The following is a 19,628-nucleotide window of genomic DNA, read 5'->3' as shown; positions in this document are numbered from 1 at the left end:
CATTTCTGCTAACTGGTTGTTAGAATGTTGGGGTTGGTTTATGTTGTTGCTTTTAAACAGTTAGGTTAGGATCCCTCACATGGTTTGCAGCTTGACGTGCTGTGAGGGCTTGTGTGCATCAGTGATGCTGAGATCTACGCCACTGGTACTTCACAACTACTAGTAGGGTCACCCATAGTGGACAAGTCTGAGCTGTGATACCAGACAAAGACAAACCACCTGATTCTCGACGGCAGCAGATTGGCCTGATGTTCCTGGCTGAGGAACATTGTCTTGTGACAACAGCAACAACACCAGAATTACCTGAATTGAATGAAAAGAAATGTCAAACTAATTATGTGGAAGTAATTGATGGATCAATGGAAGCAACCATTCCAACAGAATGAGGAAACACAGAATGGTTTAATATTAGTTAAGGCGTGCGACAAGGCCACATTCTTTCTTCAGCAATCTTGTAACAAATTTGAGGACCAGTAATTCTAAAATATTATATTGTTTCTTAAATGCATGGTTAAAGGCACACTGTGGAACTTTTCAACCTTTATAATATATTACCAAAACCCATTGAGATGGTACATCGACTTACAATAGGTTGAATGACACGTCTGCCGAAGCCTGAAGGTGTCTGTATCGCTTTTACTAGCACTATGTAACTTCGGGTTTCGGGTAGGAACCCGAGCACAAAAAGAACTACAAAATTCGACCGCTTTACGGCATACGTCACTTCCCCCACCACCCCAACTTCCTCAAATTCTAACGTGAGAGCTCAACTCGCGTTTGATTGCCGGCGTCTGTATGTTGTCGTCATGGCTGAATCAACAGCTACTCGGAAGAAAGCGAAGAAAGCAAAGATTTTGTCAGAGGAGACCAAAAAAAGAAAAAGGGAGAGTTTAAAATAAACATCGGCATAAAAGTGTATATATAATGTAATATTTACTGCGAATTCGTGTAACAAAACTGATATAAGTCAGTCACAACATACTGCCGTATACAAATGTAAATGTAAATGGGTTTTTTTCCTTTCAGCTCATATATGTTTGTATTTGTGTAAAAGGAAAAACAAACTGAAGACTACAAATAACGGAAATATGTAGTGAGTTATATCAGTTTTGTTACACGATTTCCCGACTACTCGATTTCATCTCCAACCCATTGCAAAGAGATCCTGAAGACGTTAATTGTTTGCTTCAGGTGTGTTTGATTAGGGTTGGAGATGAACTGTGCAGGACAGACGATCGGCAGGAGCAGGATTGGGCAACCCTTGTCAATGCGACTTACCTGATGACATTGTTTTCTACTTTTATTCAATTTGTTTTCTTTATAGGATTTATATTATTAATCTTATATTTATATTATTATTTTGGTCAGTAGTGAATCGATTAACTTTCTCCAACATACAAATCAAATGCCGTCTGCACACACATAAAGACACGGGAGGTTGACCGGTTGACTGTTTGTTGACTTTTGCGACAATGCTGCGGCGCTTGTGGCCTCTAGGGGCAATAGACGTGAAAATTACAGGTCGAGCGCACCCTAGTGGCCAAAAATTCCACAGTGTGCCTTTAAAACATGAAATAAATCACTTCTGAAATTGTTTCTATATTTAGGCACATGATCACGCAAATACTGTTGATTAGAGCAGTGAAAATTATTGATAAGTACAGCAATTACTATTTACAGCAGGCATCACAGTAATCTAAACTTCATAAACCGGAGCTTATAACACTAATTTGTGCATGAATAATCAAGCCTTGCATGTTAAAACTAAAAACTAAAGTGGTCAGTTGATATATTTAATCACGAATAATCAGATTTTGTTTAAATCACACACATACACAAACAAAGCCTTACTAAAACTAAAATAAAAAAAATGTACCGAAAAGCTCAAACTAAATATGATCAAAAACAATCACACTGTGAAAAAACAGCATCAGAAGCTCAAAAATACATTGTTAGGCCATTGTTGGTGAAAATAATAATAAAAATATAATTTTATTCAAGTTGTCCTTTTTCTGGGTTTTTATTTCTAATGTCTTATTGTATTTTATGCATCAAGACAAACTGCTTGGTTGTAGAATAAATATTATAGCGAAAAATAAATTCTTGACTATTCTTATTAAACAAGAAATAAGATTTTTGGCTCACCAGATTGAACCAATAAACCTTAAACAAATTCTTTAAAAAAAAGGGACTTATGTTTATGTCATATGTCATTGTTGTTCCATATAAAGTAATTAGTTGGAGAGAAATTATGCTTGAAAATCATGGACCATGTCAAAAGTGCTTGCTTGTGGAAGGTAGAGCCACAAGAAGCCTCATTTTATCTTGTTTGAGAAGCCATTTCACTTGAATATACATCCCAATAGGGAAGAAAAGTCACAACTTCTGTTTGATGTCAACTTTAAACTTTAACAATTCATTCAATATTACAGAGAAATAGAAGTGGGGGAACTCGTATACAGTGGGGAAAATAATTATTTGATCCCCTGGTGATTTTGTAAGTTTGCCCACTTACAAACAAATGAAGGGTCAATCATTTTTATAGTAGGTTTATTTTAACAGATAGAGACACAATATCAACCAAAAAATACAATGCATTATATTGGTTATAAATTGATTTGCATTTCAGTGGGTGAAATAAGTATTTGATCCCCAAGCAAAACATTATTTAGTACTTGATGGAGAAATTCTTGTTGGCAAGCACAGAGGTAAGACGTTTCTTGTAGTTGATCACCAGGTTTGCACACATCTCAGGAGGGATTTTAATCCATTCCTCTTTACAGATCCTCTCTAAATCATTAAGGCATTAAGGCTTGGCTGTCGCTTTGCAACTTGAGGTTTCAGCTCCCTCCACAGATTTTCTGATTAGTCTGAAGACTGGCTAGGCCACTCCAAGACTTTAATGTGCTTCTTCTTGAGACACTCCTTTGTTGCCTGGGCGGTATGTTTTGAGTCATTGTCATGCTGGAAGACCCATCTTCAGTGTTCTGGGTGAGGGAAGGAGGTTCTTGTCCAAGATTTTACAGTATATGTCCCCGTCCATTAGCCCCTCAATACAGTGAAGTCGTCCTGTACCCTTAACAGAGAAACAGCCCCAGAGCATGTTTCCACCTCTGTGCTTGACTGTAGGGATGGTGTACTTGGGGTCATGGTCAGCATTTCTCTTCCTCCAAATACGGCAATTTCAGTTGATGCCAAAGAGCTCAATTTTGGTCTCATCTGACCACAGCCTTTTCTGAATCATTAGATGTTCATTGGTAAACTTCAAACGGGCTTCTATATGTGCCTTCTTTAGCAGGGGGACCTTGCGGGTGCTGCAGGATTTCAATTCATTGCCATGTAGTGTGTTACCAATTGTTTGCTTGGAGACTGTGGTCCCAACTGCCTTAAGATCATTAACAAGCTCCTCCCGTGTAGTTCTGGGCTGATCCCTCACCTCATCTTTACCTCATGAGGCCAGATCTTGCATGGAGCTCCAGGCCGAGGGCGATTGATGCTTATTTTGTATTTCTTCCATTTCTGAATAATGGCACCAACAGTTGTCTCCTTCTTACCAAGCTTCTTGCTGATGATCTTGTAGCCCATTCCAGCTTTGTGCAGGTCTACAATCTTGTCCCTGATGTCCTTTGACAGCTCTTTGGTCTTGGAGAGCTTGGAATGGAAGATACAGATTCTGTGGACAGGTGTCTTTTATACACATTATGAGCTGATATTAGGAGTACTTTCTTAAAGTGGCAGGACTAATCTGTGTTTCACTTGGGCACATAACCAATCTGTGGGAGGCAGAATTCTTGCTGGTTGGTAGGGGATCAAATACTTATTTCACTCGATCAAATGCTAATCAATTTATAACCTTTATATAATGTTTTTTTTCTGGATTTTTTGGTTGATATTCTGTCTCTATCCGTTAAAATAAACCTACCATAAAAATGATAGACCCTTCATTTATTTGTAAGTGGGCAAACGTACAAAATCATCAGGGGATCAAAAAAGTTATCCACTGTTTACAATTTGTTCAAAAATAAATTGCAGAATGTTTTAAAGCTTTTTTTATTTATTTATGTTAATAGTAAATGTAAATCCTAGGCAAGTACTCCATAATTAGGTTTAAATATCTTGCTCTCTGAATATGGTATTTATCCATCACACAAAGTTTGAGACATTTATCTCCCTATTGAAAGTGACACACTTCCTGCTGCCAGTTGGTGGCGCTATGACTTTGACTCACAATAGTCTCACCCATGTGATTGCCTCCTACAATGAACACACAGCTGAAGTTTCATCAAAATCTGTCAATGTATGCAGAAGTTATAATAACACACTTCCTGTTTCCCTTTTTTCACCATAAATTCGTTGCCTCGCCATGGCCAAACCATTTAAAAGATCAAAAATCCGCTCGCAATTTAGCATTCTCAATGTCTTGACTTCATGCTAACTGAGTTTGGTTGCAATCAGAAGAATCACCAAGGAGGGGTATCAAATTCCAGAGCATGTGTTTTTCAAACAACCCATAATAGCCAACTTCCTGTTGGGCTGGCGTATGACTTGGACTGTGAAAGTTGTTTGGCCCGATGAGATCTATGAGTGTATGAGGTTTGGTTACTGTTTGTGAAAAGGGGTGTGCTACAGAGCCCCTCAAATACAACCACATGAAAGGGTGCGTCACAGAACACCCCCAATGCTATAGAAAAAGACATCAATACAGCTAAATGTTGAAATGAACGATAAATTTCTATAACGTCCCCTTTCGTTCACCAATAAGATGGCTTGCTCATCCAATTTATTCATGAACGACACAAGTTGATACTTTTTGAGGTGTTTTAATAATTTACATATTTATAGTAGCATAAATCAAGAGAATTCTCTCATTAAAAAAAATACATCCAATAAAAAGTTATTTTGATCTTTGATGACATTTGATATCCCGATTAAAAATTCCAATTCATCACTATACAACCCTTTATGCACTCCCACATTAAAAAATGAGATTACAACAGCATGATTCCATAAAATCATAAGGAGTTCCCATGTAAAACTTGCAGTCACATGCAAAAAATAAGAATCTAGCCTTGTCACCAGTCTCGCTCATGTGGTTCTCTGTAAGGTATGCCCAGGTGTTTGAAGACATCCTTCTCTGCCAGTGTGTGTAAAGGAGTTCCCGCCACCAATTTCACGCCACACTGCCGCACGACAGCACAGTTTAGCGAGTGCTCTGATAGGCTCATGTGTTTGGTCTTAGCCAATGCCCTCATTGATCGGTTAAAGTGGGCAGAGCCAGTGAAGTACAGAAGAGAACATGCAAATTCAGCATAGGGCACTACAATGATGTCTAGGCGTCTGTGGCGCTGTGAAGGGCCTGGAAGCCGGCAGACGCCCATGTACTTCTTCTGCTCACCGTTCTCCTCATGGCTAACAAGGTCGTCTGTCAGGAAACCTGGATGGTAAAATAAATATCAAATGTGGGTTTATTGAATCAATCTAAATTATTCTACATTTCTCTGTAATATCACAGCATACCGCTCTGATGGAGGAAGTGCAACACTTTGCTGAAAACACCCTTGTGCGATACTCCATCAGGGTGAGTGATGAGAACGTCCACATCTCCACACGTGGTCTTGCCCCTGCGGTATGAGCCACACGCCATAACCACCAGCTGTGTGTCCACACTGTGAGCTGCTTCCTCCACCTGTCAATCACAAAAATATTCATGTTTTTAAGTTGTATAATTTATTTTGTTCATATGTAACAGTTTTTATATAATTGATGTGATTTATATACAGTACTATTTAAAAGTTTAAGGTCAATTTTTTTATTACTACTTTTATTCAGCAAGCATATATTAAATTGATCAAAAGTGAAAGTAAAGACTTTCACATTGTTACAAAAAAAAATCCATTTCTTTTGAACTTTCTATTCAAAGAATTTAAGGAAAAAATGTTTAAGCAGAACAGAAATGTTTTCAACATTTATAATAGGAAATGAGCACCAAATAATATTAGAATGATTTCTGAAGGATCATGTGACACTGAAGACTGGAGAAATGATGCTGAAAATTCAGCTTTGCCATAACAGAAAAAAAAAAACATTTTAAAATATATTAAAATAGATAAGTTATTTTAAATTGCAATACTATTTCAAAATATTACTTTTACTACTTTTACTGATCAAATATGCCATCATTTTCATTTAAAAAAAAAAAACTTGCACATTTGTCCGTTTAAGCAGTGTTCTAAGGACATGGTGATTAAAAATGTACCCATGCTTATTTGTACCTAGCATTCAGGCAATTTGGAGCTGAAACGCTGAGAGCACATACTGTAAGTTTACATGGTCTACATATCATTCTGTCAAGCTAGGACAGCACATGCTGCACTCATCTGCCCTTTTTATCTATCAGGTCTGTTAAGAGGAAAACAGGGGGCTGTTCCAAGTAAAAGTAAGAAAACAATTTCCTTTGGCCAAAGACTCCGTAAGGGAGATCGGTAGCTTCTGACTTATGACGCGCCAGCTTTCAAGGACTCCCACTCTTCCTATGGGATGAAAGACTCACTAACAATCGCTGTTATGTCCATCAGCCAACAGAGAAAGATTGACAGTCTTGCTGCTGCCACTGCAAAATAGTTTTTTTTAACCTGCTTGTGCTTTAGAAATTCAGTTTTATTATTTACTGCTTTGAAAATCAAGTAGATACATTCTTGTTCTTCACAACCGGATGCTGTTGTTATGGAAAGAAGGAACAAAGGAAATCCCTCTGTTAAATTTCTTGGTTATAGCCATTTTCTTTTACTACAGGCCATTTAAAATAAGGTCTGTACAAACCTTTTTCTCGATCGCATTTGCTTCACTTCTCGGCATCCGCTCGAGGAGATCATCATAGTGTTTTAGTCCGATCCTTAGAGTATGATTCAAAACTGCCTTAGTGCGAATATCCTCCAGTGTGCGAAATCCCTGATAATAAAATAAATCAAATCATCCATTTAAACTTAAACGTGAAATATTATGGTCATTTCTTAATATTATTGAAAAAGTACTCTAGAAGAGGGAACGAGCATTCCGTAAGTTGCTTACCCTACGGGTAAAGTCATCTTTTCTCGAGATCTGAAGCCAAAAAATTATCCTTAATTTTATATTTATTGTCAACGCAGTGCGGCAGACAGCAGGCTGTAGAAGCGTGCTCATTGGCTGTCCTGCGGCAACTGCAGCAGCCTATCGGTGAGCCCTGCGTGATGTCATGCCCAATGAGGGCGCCCTCTACGCGACACAGCCCGCCAGAATGGGAGTGGCTAGCATATATAAAGAGGGGCTCAACAGGCTGAGCTCTGGTTTTCATTGACTGAAGCGAATAAGCTCGTGGCGCGAGCACGGCAGGTTACGCAATACTCGTTCCCTCTTCTAGAGAGAATATAGAGAGTTTCGCCTCACTGATATGACAGTGGCCTGCACATGAACAACTGGGCAGAACATACACATCACTTAGACTGATAAAAGTTTAGTCTGCAAGGCGGGAACTTCCAGGTTATAGAATCTCATGAATGTAGAGGGGGAGGCCCAGCCTGCCGCCATACAAATATCGTGAATAGAAATCCCGCTGGACCAAGCCCACGACAAAGCCATGCCTCTAATGGAATGGGCCATGATGCCCATAGGGCACTGCAGGTGTTTGGACGCATAAGCTGCTGCGCTAGCGTCCACTATCCATCTGGACAGGCTATGTTTCGAGGCAGCGAGACCCTTGGTGCGCCCTCCAAACGAAACAAAGAGCTGCTCAGAACGCCTGAAGGCGGCAGAGTGCGTGATGTAAATTCTCAGCGCCCTGACGGGGCACAGAAGGTTATCACCGTCCTCGCTATCGGATGCTGGTAGAGCCGATAGGGAGATGACCTGTGCTCTAAAAGGCGTGCGTCTCGGTTTGAGAATTACTTTAGAGTCATTTGGTCCGAACTCGAGACACGTGGGGCTAACAGACAGACAGACCTCTCTTGAGCGAGAGGTATTTTAAGCCCACGGATTCTAATGGTTCAAAGGGAAAAGCTTTCAGGGCCTCTAAGACCAAAGAAAGATCCCAGATCGGAACCGAAGGGGGCCGTGGGAGATTCATCCTCCTGGCTCCTCTGAGAAAGCGGATGATGAGCTCGTTCCTTCCTATCGCACAGCTGCGCGTCGACACCGCGAACGCCGCAATAGCCGCAACGTACACTTTGAGCGTGGAAGGGGACCTGCCCTTGTCCAGCAGCTCTTGGAGGAAGGAAAGCACCCACGAAACCCCACACGTGCGTGGGTCCAGGCTCTTTGTAGCGCACCATTCGGAGAACCCTGAGCATTTAGACGCATAGAGTCTTCTCGTAGAAGGAGCTCTAGACTGTGAGATCGTGTTCATGACCCCTTCTGGCAACGCAACGGGTCTCCGTTGATTTTCCACGCATGCAGAGACCAGCGCTCTGGATGGGGATGCCAAATCGATCCACCGGCTTGAGAGAGAAGATCTTTCCTCACCGGGATCGGCCACAGGGCTACGTGCGACAGCCTCACCAGCTCTGGGAACCAGCTTTGGTTTTCCCATCGCGGGGCTATGAGGAGCACCGAGTGGCATGTTTCCCTGATCCTCTTGATTACCTGTGGCAACAACGAGATCGGGGGGGGGAAAGCGTACAGCGGGCAGCTGGGCCAGGTTTGGGCCAGCGTGTCCTCGCTCTTCGAGAAGAATCTCGGGCAATGAGCGTTGTCTTTTGACGCAAAAAGGTGACTTCCGCTCTGCCGAAAGAGCGCCATAGTGACTGGACTGTTTGGGGTTGCAGGGACCGTTGTCCCTGGACAGTCTGTCCCATACGAGAAGGCGTTCCGTCAGTCTGCAGAGATTCCTGGATCTGACACCGCCTTGGTGATTTATGTAGGACACCACGGACATGTTGTCCGAGCGGACTAGAATATGGTGGCCCCGTAAGTGTGGGAGGAAGCGCTTCAGCGCATTCTTGACCGCTATCATCTCCAGACAGTTTATATGAAGGCATTTCTCCTGGTCTGACCACAGGCCAAAGACCGGTCTGCCCTTGAAAAGAGCGCCCCAACCTAAGTTGGAAGCGTCCGTCGAGATAACCTTTCGGTGTGAGACAGCTCCCATTGTCATTCCCCGCTGGTACCAGCCGGCCGCTAGCCAGGGTCTCAGTGCTGAAACAGCTCTGAGTTACTCTGATTCGAATGCCGCCGGACGCCCAGGCTCGGTGAGGCACTCGAGCGTTCAACCAGCGTTGCAGCGGGTGCATGCACAGTAGACCCAGCTGAAGTACTGCTGCAGCTGATGCCATACAACCCAGCATCCTCTGAAATGTTTTTAGAGGTCCGATGCTGCCTTTCTGGAAAGACGCGGCCAGGCGCCGAACACGGCACGCGCGCTGTGTCGACATCCGGGCCGTCATTGCCACAGAGTCCAGTTCTATACCCAGAAAAGGAGGCTGACTGGCTGGGCAGCAATTAGCTCTTGGTCCAGTTGACCGTGAGACCTAGGCTTTCCAGGTGGCTGAGAAGCGCAGTTCTGTGAGAAATTAGTTCCTCCTCTGACTGTGCTAGAATCAGCCAATCGTCCAAATAGTTCAAAATTCGCATGCCCTGACTTCTCAGGGGAGCGAGAGCCATGTCCATGCACTTCGTGAAAGTACGGGGTACTAAAGACAGGCCGAACGGCAGGACGGTGTATTGATATACCTGACCGTCGAAGGCGAATCTCAAGAATGGCCTGTGTATTATCTGAATCTGAAAGTATGCGTCTTTCAGGTCGAGGGAAATAAACCAGTCCCCGGGGCAAATTTGTGCGAGGATCTGTCTGGTCGTGAGCATTTTGAACGGTGTTCTCATAAGAGCTTTGTTCAAATATCTCAGATCTAAAATTGGTCTGAGAGCTCCGTCCTTCATGGGTACGAGGAAGTAACGGCTGTAAAAGCCTGACTCGCTCAAAGAAGGAGGTACTGGTTCTATGGACCCCTTGCACAGAGGTTTCGCTATTTCTGCACGAAGTAGGTGTGCTACTTCCCCATTCACTCTCGTCTCGGTTCGCGCTCGAAAGCGCAGGGGACGGCGAGCGAACTGCAATGAATAGCCCTGCTTTACTGAGCTCAGCACCCATTCTGACACGCCCGGAATAGCTACCCATGCTTTTGCATGCAGGGCTAGGGGCAGAATGGCCTCTGGGTTCTGATCGCCGCATACTGCGGGCCCGAGAACCTGATCCCGATTCCGCTCTCGGTGCTGGAATACGGCGGCTCGCAGACAGCGATGGCTGGCCGTTTTATACACAATGTCCCGGTGACTTTGGACAGGGAGCATATTGTGCGAGGAACGGGGTGCGAGAGCGTCGCCGGGGGTAAAGTGCTTTTTAGTAAGTGTGAGCGCTCGTGAGCGGGCACAAGACTTACATCTGCAATGCGACCGGCAGGGAGTGGCCGTGAAACAGAGCGGACAGTGAGTAGGTGTGGGCACGGGGTCGTGAGCACATGTTCTACATCTAACACTCGAGCAGCTTTTGCCAGCTTTATGAGAGTGGGCTCTTTGAGAGACACGGGGGGTATGAGGGGCCGAGCGCGATCTAGGGCAGCCGCCCTTTCGTCGCTGCGAAGACGGAGGCTGAGCTGGACGCTGGGTGGAGCTTCCTGCAGGCTGGTCCTGAGGACGACGTGCAGCTGAGCTCGATCGACGAGGCAGGAAAAGATTCATAGCCTGCGTGGTCTTTTGTACCTCCGAGAAGCGGTCCACGATCCCGCTAACCGCTGGGCCGAAGAGGCCGGTGGGGGAGAGCGGGGTGTTGAGGAAAACAGCCCACTCGGATTCCCTCATGTCGGCGAGCATCAGCCAGAGGTGCCTTTCTGTGACAGTCAGAGAGGACATGCACCTTCCAAGGGCCTGGGCAGTGGATTTAGTGGATGAGTAGTCTCATCCAGCTCACGGAGGAGATCGGCTTGGAGGATCTGTAGGACTCCCATGTAGTGCAAGACTGAGGCAGCTTGTCCGGCGGCGGCGAAAGCACGGCCGACAAGGACTGATGTAGTCCTGCAGGCTTTGGACGGGAGGGCAGCCTTTGAACGCCATCCAGAGGGCGGGCAAAGGGGGATGGAATTATACCCCTTCTCGGCGGCGCCATCAACCTGTGAGAGCGTCGAGGAGACATGAGTGGACTCTCGTGGAGAAAGGAGCGTTCCACGATTTAGACAGTTCAGCGTGGAGCTCCGGCAGGAAGGGTGCAGTCCTGGATGCGGGTGTTTGGTGGCGGCGATGGAGAAAATAGCTGTCGAGTCTGTTCGGCGCAGGCTCTTTAAGCGTTGACCACTCGAGGCCAAGTTGGTCAACGGCCTTGGTGAGGAGGCGCAGGAGCTCCGCATCCACGCCCGCCCGAGTACGGCCGGCCTCCTGGACTGACGAGTGGTGTGAACCGGACCATTCCTCGCTGTCAGAAGCCAAGATAGAGCACCTGTCAGCGGCGGCGTCCACATCCACGTCATCCGCCTCATCCCCCTGAGGCGGCGGCGGCGCGGGCGGGCGCGAACCGGCGGCTGCGCTTCCGGGAGGGGGGGCGGGGAAGGAGAAAAAGAAGCGCGAGGGAAGGGTTCTGGCGAGCTTCTGGGCGCCACATCGGTCTCCGGTGGCCTCTGGGAGCGGCACTTCTTCCTGCGCGGTCCAGCAGAGACAGGCGGAGCGGCGGCGGCGTCGTTGAAGATTTCAAGTCGAGCCCGCAGGGTCAACATTGAATGATCTTCGCACTCAGGGCAGCCACCCGAAGAGAGTGCGATGGCTGCGTGCTCGCAGCCAGAGACTATTTATATAGAGACATGCCACTTCCTCAATCCTTAATACAACTATATAGGGAAAACCCATAACGCCAAAGATGACGGTTGTATGCACATATACCGCCCCTCCCGCTGGAAAGCCAATCGTCTGCTTTTAACAGTTAAGCCGGGAAACATTTAAGCCTATCGTCTGGTTCCACTGACGCATGCGCACAGTTGAGGTTTGCGACAGTGGAAAATACGTTACTGTTTGAAAAGGCGGCAGATTTGATATGCAGTGTATGTGTGAGTTGTGTAAATATCAGACATCCCAAGTCTCCCGCAGATAGCGGCTCCCTGATGCCCGCAAATTAGTTCAAATCTCCCGGAATCTAGAGCGATTCAAACCGTGTAGCGCGCGCATGACAGAGAGGGAGAGAACCCTTGCGCATGCGTAGTAAAAGTATAACCTGTGGGGAAAAAGGCGTTTTAAACCTTTTTTGGGGGCAAAGTCATCAAACTTTTTCAGCGATTTTTATCATATTTTCCTGCCGTTTCTATACATGCAGTTTTTATGTCCCGGTGACCAGTGAAAGTGCAGTTCTGACTCTCTGCCCATTCATTTAGATAGGAGCCTGGTCTTGTTAGTCCGAAATAGCTGCCCGGAGGCGTTGCCAAGATGGCGGCCGAGTGGCATGACTTGCCTAAAAGGACTTTGTCGCGGCCCAGACAGAGAGCGCAGAGGAGATGGCGGTCTCCGGCACGAGCCACGGGAAGAGTGAGGCATTTTGACAAAAAACGCCTTGTGCTCTTTTAGATATATAGGCGTGTGTCGCAGCGGCGAACACACACAGCAGAGAGAAGAAAAAGGATACTTTTGTCACTGGATAGCGTAGCAGGCATGGATGGCTTCTCCAGACGCTCCCTAAGCTTGTTTTGACGGCAGCAGCTTCTCAAGATCCAGCGATGCGAAGAGTTTCGCTGAAGAGATGAAAATCAGAGCTCAGCCTGTTGAGCCCCTCTTTATATACGCTAGCCACTCCCATTCTGTCGGGCTGTGACGCATAGAGGGTGCTAAGCGCTCTCATTGGGCGTAACATCACGCAGGGCTCACCGATAGGCTGCTGCAGTTGCCGCAGGACAGCCAATGAGCACGCTTATACAGCCTGCTATGGTCTGCTGTCCGCCGCACTGCGTTGACAAATACAAAATTAAGGATCATTTTTTTGGCTTCAGATCTCGAGAAAAGATGACTTTACCCGTAGCGTAAGCAACTTACGCAATACGAGAGAACCTCTCGTAAGAGAACTGTATGTTCCACAGAGTACAAAGCTGCTGTAAATGTTCTGCACTACTAGGAACACTAAATGGAAAGATAGCATTAAAGTGTGTTCCGCATGACGTTATTTTCGACCGCTACAGCAGTCACTGAGGAGGGTGAAGGCGTTGGAGGGAACCTGGCATTGGCTGGCTTACTTCTGAATGGAATGTACTGACAATTTACAGATGACTTTCATGCCTGAGAGCAATAAAGTTTGAAAAGTGCCAATTGTTTGGACAATCAGGTAATCCGGCTCTAAATTCACATTACTGGTTGAAGTTGGCAGAGAGCTGCCTCCATGTTTTTCCTGATTAGCTAACGGAGTCATATGGTGCATCCAAATTTGTACTTATGCACTATTCTATGACGTTTTGTAGTATAAATAGTGTGAGTAGTGTCTTCACATTGAAAATTCCAAAAAGATAAAATTGAACTTGAAATACCCGGATGATGCACTTAATTAACCGAGAAAAACAAAAACAAAGTGTGGAACGTTGGACACTTAAAGGACAAGTTCGGTATTTTACACTTAAAGCCCTGTTTTAAGATTGTTTCTGATGAAATAGAACGGTTAAGATTGAAATTTGGACACATGCTGCTGGCCCGAGAATTTTCGGTTTCTGTGGTAGCACCACCCCACCTCCACAATGGTTGCATAGGTGGACTGGAACAATCCTTCATAAAACGCATTAAACTTTAGTTTACAAAGACGTGCAACTCACCGAGTGGTCTGGGGTGTTCACTGTTCAGTGTTTCCCACAGAATTAGATTCTATTTGCGGTGGTGTGGTGTTTGGGGACCGGGGGGGTGGGGGGTGCATAAAGGACAAAAGCTTAGGCCGCGCCACAGGGGCCTATATGTATTGTAATTGTGCAAAAAGTCAAACTTTAGAGGCATGTTATCAATAACCTTTATTGGAATATAAATGTACAAGCTTAGCTGCAGGAATCTGTGATGGCAACGGACAAGAAAATTGGTGTACCCAGGGCAGGCTTAATAACAAATACCCTTGTATGGTTGTCTAGTCCAGGGGTTCCCAAACTTTTCCATGCCAAGGCCCCCCAAATACCACTAGCTTCTGGCCAAGGCCCCCCTTCTGCAGGATGTGTTATTGAACCCATCGACACTACTACAGCAAATGTAGAAATAAATAAAACCTCTAGGTGAACATCAGATTATGTGATGGTGTTTGATACCAGCCTATCAGAAAGATTATAGAGATGCACCTATTACAATTTTCTAGGCTGATTACAATTTTTCATTGAGTTTGACCTGCCGATACAGATATTAGCCGATCTGATTTCCTTTTTTCTAACCACTTTACAACACACACAAATATTTTTTTCTCTTTCTTTCTCTCTCTCTCTCATATATATATATATATATATATATAACATCATATAGTTTTATCCAAACTGAATAATTAAGACAAGTTTAAGTTTAAATGGGTAAATTTTCTATAAATATTTTTGAGTCTTCATTTTCTTTTCTGACATAGCCTACTCCAGTTCTTGTTTAAACACACTAGACATGCAAATTATGTGCATTTTAGGCACTTTTTGTGTGAAATCATATTTATTTTGTCCATCAAAAGTGTGCTTTCACTTTAATTGAGTGTGAGCTGCGCAGCAAAAATAGATTGTGCCGAAACCCGCTTCACTGCTGCTTACGCTCCTGCTTTGCGCTCCTGCTCGCGCTGTGAATGCACTCATTGATAACATGTACGCCGAACAAATACGCGCCTCTCGCGCTTGAGATCTGAAACGGACGTAATTCACGAGGTTTCCTACATGTGCGTTCCGTGTGCATGTGTGATGCTGATGTTGCGCGATGTTAATCATGCGGCGCCCGAGTGCATTAGACCGGCATAAAATCAGCATGTCAGACTGATCGGCCGGTCGACAATCACATGAAAATCGTCCAATTCCGGTCACCAGCCAATCAATCGGTGCATCTCTAAAAGATTAGCATTACAAGTATAATGTTCAGATAGGCTATGCACAAATTATTATAATGCTATTTCATTACAATACTCATAATAATATAAATAGAAATTTTTTTTTTATTTTATTTTTTTTTTTTACTTTTTTATTTTTTTACTTTTCTTCCAACTTGCTGCGGCCCCCTTGGCGCCCCCTGGCGGCCCCCAGTTTGAAAACCCCTGGTCTAGTCTATATACACTAAACATTAGTGCTGTCAAAATGAATGATTAATCCAAGTGATTAATCAAAAAATAAAAAATAAAAATAACTCATAATCCTGATTGATACCTTCCTGATTGATACCTTCCTGGTATTAGGCCATGAGACGGGACCCCAACTTTGGGCTACCGGTACCATTTTGAGGGATTACATTTCTTTTTGATTTTCATGAAGGTACACATCTCTAGTGTTGGAAAATGTGTGATAGCATCCGATCCATGGTAGCTTTCATTAGAAATCAACACTTATATCATCCTACCTCAAGGTAAGGTGTTCAGTGACTCCAAGAGAGAAAAATGTATCCTTTTATAATTTAAAAAATGTATTTAAAAAAAATTATAAATTATAAATAGGAAAAAATTACGTTTTAGTCGCATAACATCGTTTAATGGAAATGCCGTCATTTCGCAATAGTTTTTTATCGATATTTAGAAAAAAAATTGTGCGAATCTGTAATGGAAACGCGACTGCGTTTAACATAGACTAACTTCGCAGAGTTATAGTGTTCATTATACTAACCATTCAACTCCGGATTGATTCTGGAGGAATAAGCACCGGGAACAATCCGTCCTCCAACGCATGCTCATGTTTTGATTCAGATCGTGCTTGAAGAGGAGGGGCTATTCACGTCTCCGTTGTCAGTTTGTGAGAGTGGGAGGGAGGGAGCAAGCTGCGCGCAGCTCTACAATAAAATACAATTTTACCCATATCAAATAGTTAAAAAATCTGAAAATCAATCCGTGGCGATCAGCGTTGATATTGTGGCAGGCCGCCACAAATTAATGAATGTATGGGAAACCCTGCTGTTCAATCGCTGCAAAAGATGCTTTCCAACAGGTTTTATCGTAGTTTTTGTCCAAGTCAAGTCAATGTCAAGTTAAAACCTGTTGGAAAGCATCTTTTGCAGCGATTTTTGTGTGAGCATATCAGTGAACACCCCTGACCACTCGGTGAGTTTCACGTCTTTGTAAACTAAAGTTTAATGCGTTTTAGGAAGGATTGTTCCAGTGCACCTATGCAACCATTGTGGAGGTGTGGGGTGGTGCTACCACAGAAACCGAAAATTCTCGGGCCAGCAGCATGTGTCCAAATTTCAATCTTAACCGTTCCATTTCATCAGAAACGATCTTAAAACAGGGCTTTAAGTGTAAAATACCGAACTTGTCCTTTAATGCACTCGACTGTCGCGGACTCCAATGTTGAATGACAAAATAACCATATTAAAACTCATACACTACACGGTTGAGTACATAGTGCACAATTACATTGTGTATAAGTGCATAGTGCGTCATTGGGACACAACTATAACCTGTTTTGGCGATAATTTATCATTTCGTTCCCTCATTTTAGTTAAATCGTGATCACATTGTACCAATTCATTCCCTCGGTTTAGTTAAATTTGTACAACGTGACCACAATTTGAATAAAACAAGGGAACAAAATAATAAATTGTGGGGATGAACTCTTAATTCAATTTCTTTCTCTGTCATGTGTGGGGCTCCATATAATTTAGAATAATAATGTTGCGTTACAGTGGCACCTGACATACAAATGCAAATTTTTTACATATGATTAATATCAAACCGTGAACTAGTTTCCTTGTATAACAGTCTTACCTGTTGATACCACAGCTGTGCAGTCTTGGCCCCAGCACCCCAGATGTTAGTGAACATTTCAAGAACAGGTACTTCCTCCCCAATGTGATCCAGTTTACGCAAGTGTCCGCTTTCCATGATTTCCATGATCTTGTCTGCCATGCGTTTACCAATGCCTGGAATTTTACATGCTTCCTATAGAAGGGGTAAAAAGCATGTTTATGTGCAAGTTGTTTTTTTACTGAAATAATTATTAAATAAGCCATTTTATGCCCTTTTACAAAGTCTTGATTTAGTTTTTGGGGTCTACTAGAATTGGCTTTCATTCTTGAATGTTTGACACTTTTGCAGATCTTTTTCATGCTCAAAATCCATTACACATTAAATAAAGTTGAAAATGTTAAAAAGCAAAATAATAAAGTATTTTATTGATACTAAATTAATTACTGTTGCACGCTTGAAACTACCTTAGCAACAGCAACCATGTGTTCCTAACACAAATAAGCACCTCCATGAACCCTAAATCCTCTGAGGACTCGTATGCGAATCTGAACTGACCTCATATGAAGTGATGGGCTTGTGGTAGCTTTTAAGGGCATTGATTGCTTTAGAGTAGCCCAGAGCTCTCCATTTATCGCCCTTGTGTGTATAAGCTTTTGCCAGCGGCTCCAGTTTGTCAGTAATGTGCTTGTTATGGTTCTCCCCTTTAGTTGTGGATGGTTGGGAACAGACCCACTTCCCAGACAAAACTGGATTCACTGCCAAACTCTGGTCTTGGTTGCTCTCAGAAGGGTGAACGCCACTGATCAAGGCCTCCAGATCATTCTGAGATACACCATCTTCCTCGTGGTGCTCCTCCTGAATATCTGGCACCTGTGAAATGAGTCATATTAAATGCACTCCATGAGGGGGAAAAAAACAAATTATGGATCTTACAATAACCTCCCATCCTTCCCTTTCTTACCGTCTCTGTGGGATTTTCTTGAGGATCCTGATTTTTAAGGATTTTAGAAGGATCCTGAGCTACTGCTACTTGTGGAACTGGGCTGACTTCAGTCTCATTTAACTTCTCAGAAGGGGCAACTGTGGGACTGAGCACATGTACATTAAGTATTTATTTCTACACAACTTCCTTCAGAACATTTACAAATGTATTCAAAAGTCAAACAACAAGTGTCTAAATATCAATCAAGTTATACACGTCTTAAATAAAACCACAGGCAATGCCACTGCAATTGAGTCAAGTCTCCAGTGCCCTACCTCTCAGGAGGAAGGAGGCTGTAGTCTTCAGGGGCTAGTAATCTTTTCTCACTAATGCAGGAACTTAACCAAGTGCATTTGACCAGTTGAACAGCAGAAGGCAGTCTTTCCACTTTCAGAAGCCTCAGAGCTCTATTACAATCGACTGAATCATCCACCACAATGTGTGTGCAGCTGGGAGAGAATGTGGACACTACCTGTCCTCCATTCTGGGTGATCTGTCGATGGAATATATCACACCTGGCTTTCCCTATACCAGCTGGAACTATGTATATTGTGACTCCTTGGAATAATGTACCTAAGAAAAAGCAGCATACATTTAAAACATAACCATTACTACTACTCATACCAGATTGGGCTGACTGAAGCATTGAGAGGAGCAGGAAGTTAAAATTTAATAATATAAATAATTATAATACTCTAATTATTTTATATATATATATATATATATATATATATATATATATATATATATATATATATATATATATATATATATATTCTTCTAAAAAAATTTACTGGAGGTTCTAAAACAGCAGGTTGAAATTGTTTCAGAAGATTCATATATTAGAATAGTAGCGTCAGTTCTGGCAGGTCACATCAGTCAAGCTTGCATCAGCTGACTCTCAGCTGATCCACGTCTACCTATAGGAATATGATGCCCATCACAGCATCCCTATATATATATATATATATAATATATATATATATATATATATATAGTATTATCAGCAGCTTTATAGTGTTGCTCAGTAGCTAACTACCATCCCCAGCTCCACCTCTCTTCCAGTCAGGACTTGGCCTTCTGATATTCCTCTTCGAATCAGACTGTCATTCATTTATTGTCAGTACGAATGTTATTGATATGGATGGGCAGTGAGTTCTTGCCCAGAACAAAAACATATACGGTCAATACAAACTGTATTCTAATTGTCAATCATCTTTGGCGTTAGTGGTCCAGACAGAACTACTTGTTCTAGTTGCTTCGGTCTAGTCGTTGTTGCTTTACTCAGGTGTACTTTGAAGGGTGAATTATGAACCTGTTATTGGTTTAGCGGGCGTCCGCTTGTGGGGAGGTGCGTCCTTCTGATCATTCGGCCTGGGTCTCTTTACTTTAGGGAAGGCTTTCAGGATACCATGACCTTCCATTCCTGCCAAGGTAGGGAAAGGAGCCTTAAAAACAAAATGATTGGGATCAGTAGGCTTCACATATCTACAGAAATAACGTACACAGATCGAACCTACAGAAAGGTGTTAGCACTAGCAGAAATAAGTTACTGTCCGAAGAATCCAGAATAATGTCCTCATGCAACCAGAGCAGCAAGCGAATAAACGGATTGCTGTGTTTTAAAACATACATTAAACATTATAAATCTTTAAAGGCACAATAACTTATATTAACAACTTCAATGACTTAAAAAACCCATACTTACCCCTTCCAGCTCCTCTTTCTAGGAACAACACAACACACGAGTGTTTTAAACATGGTTTTAAACGGATC

General features: G+C 43.3%; 1 protein-coding gene across 1 annotated transcript; it reads right to left on the bottom strand.

Moving 5' to 3' along the window:
* Positions 1 to 4,804: 4,804 nt before the first annotated feature.
* On the bottom strand, positions 4,805 to 19,276 carry poll (polymerase (DNA directed), lambda). The gene is made up of 8 exons (XM_056254376.1): positions 19,168 to 19,276; positions 18,128 to 18,425; positions 17,832 to 17,958; positions 17,426 to 17,740; positions 16,889 to 17,062; positions 6,820 to 6,948; positions 5,518 to 5,686; positions 4,805 to 5,434 (listed from the first exon to the last, which is right to left on the bottom strand). Exons 1-8 carry the CDS (start codon positions 19,274 to 19,276, stop codon positions 5,073 to 5,075), a joined length of 1,683 nt encoding a protein of 560 aa, XP_056110351.1. The 3' UTR covers positions 4,805 to 5,072.
* Between the last annotated feature and the right edge of the window lie 352 nt (positions 19,277 to 19,628).

Source organism: Rhinichthys klamathensis, unplaced genomic scaffold (assembly GCF_029890125.1).
Source record: "Rhinichthys klamathensis goyatoka isolate OS25496 unplaced genomic scaffold, OSU_Roscu_1.1 h1tg000111l_1, whole genome shotgun sequence".
NCBI lineage: Eukaryota > Metazoa > Chordata > Actinopteri > Cypriniformes > Leuciscidae > Rhinichthys > Rhinichthys klamathensis.
This window is presented reverse-complemented; position numbering and strand designations above follow the sequence as displayed.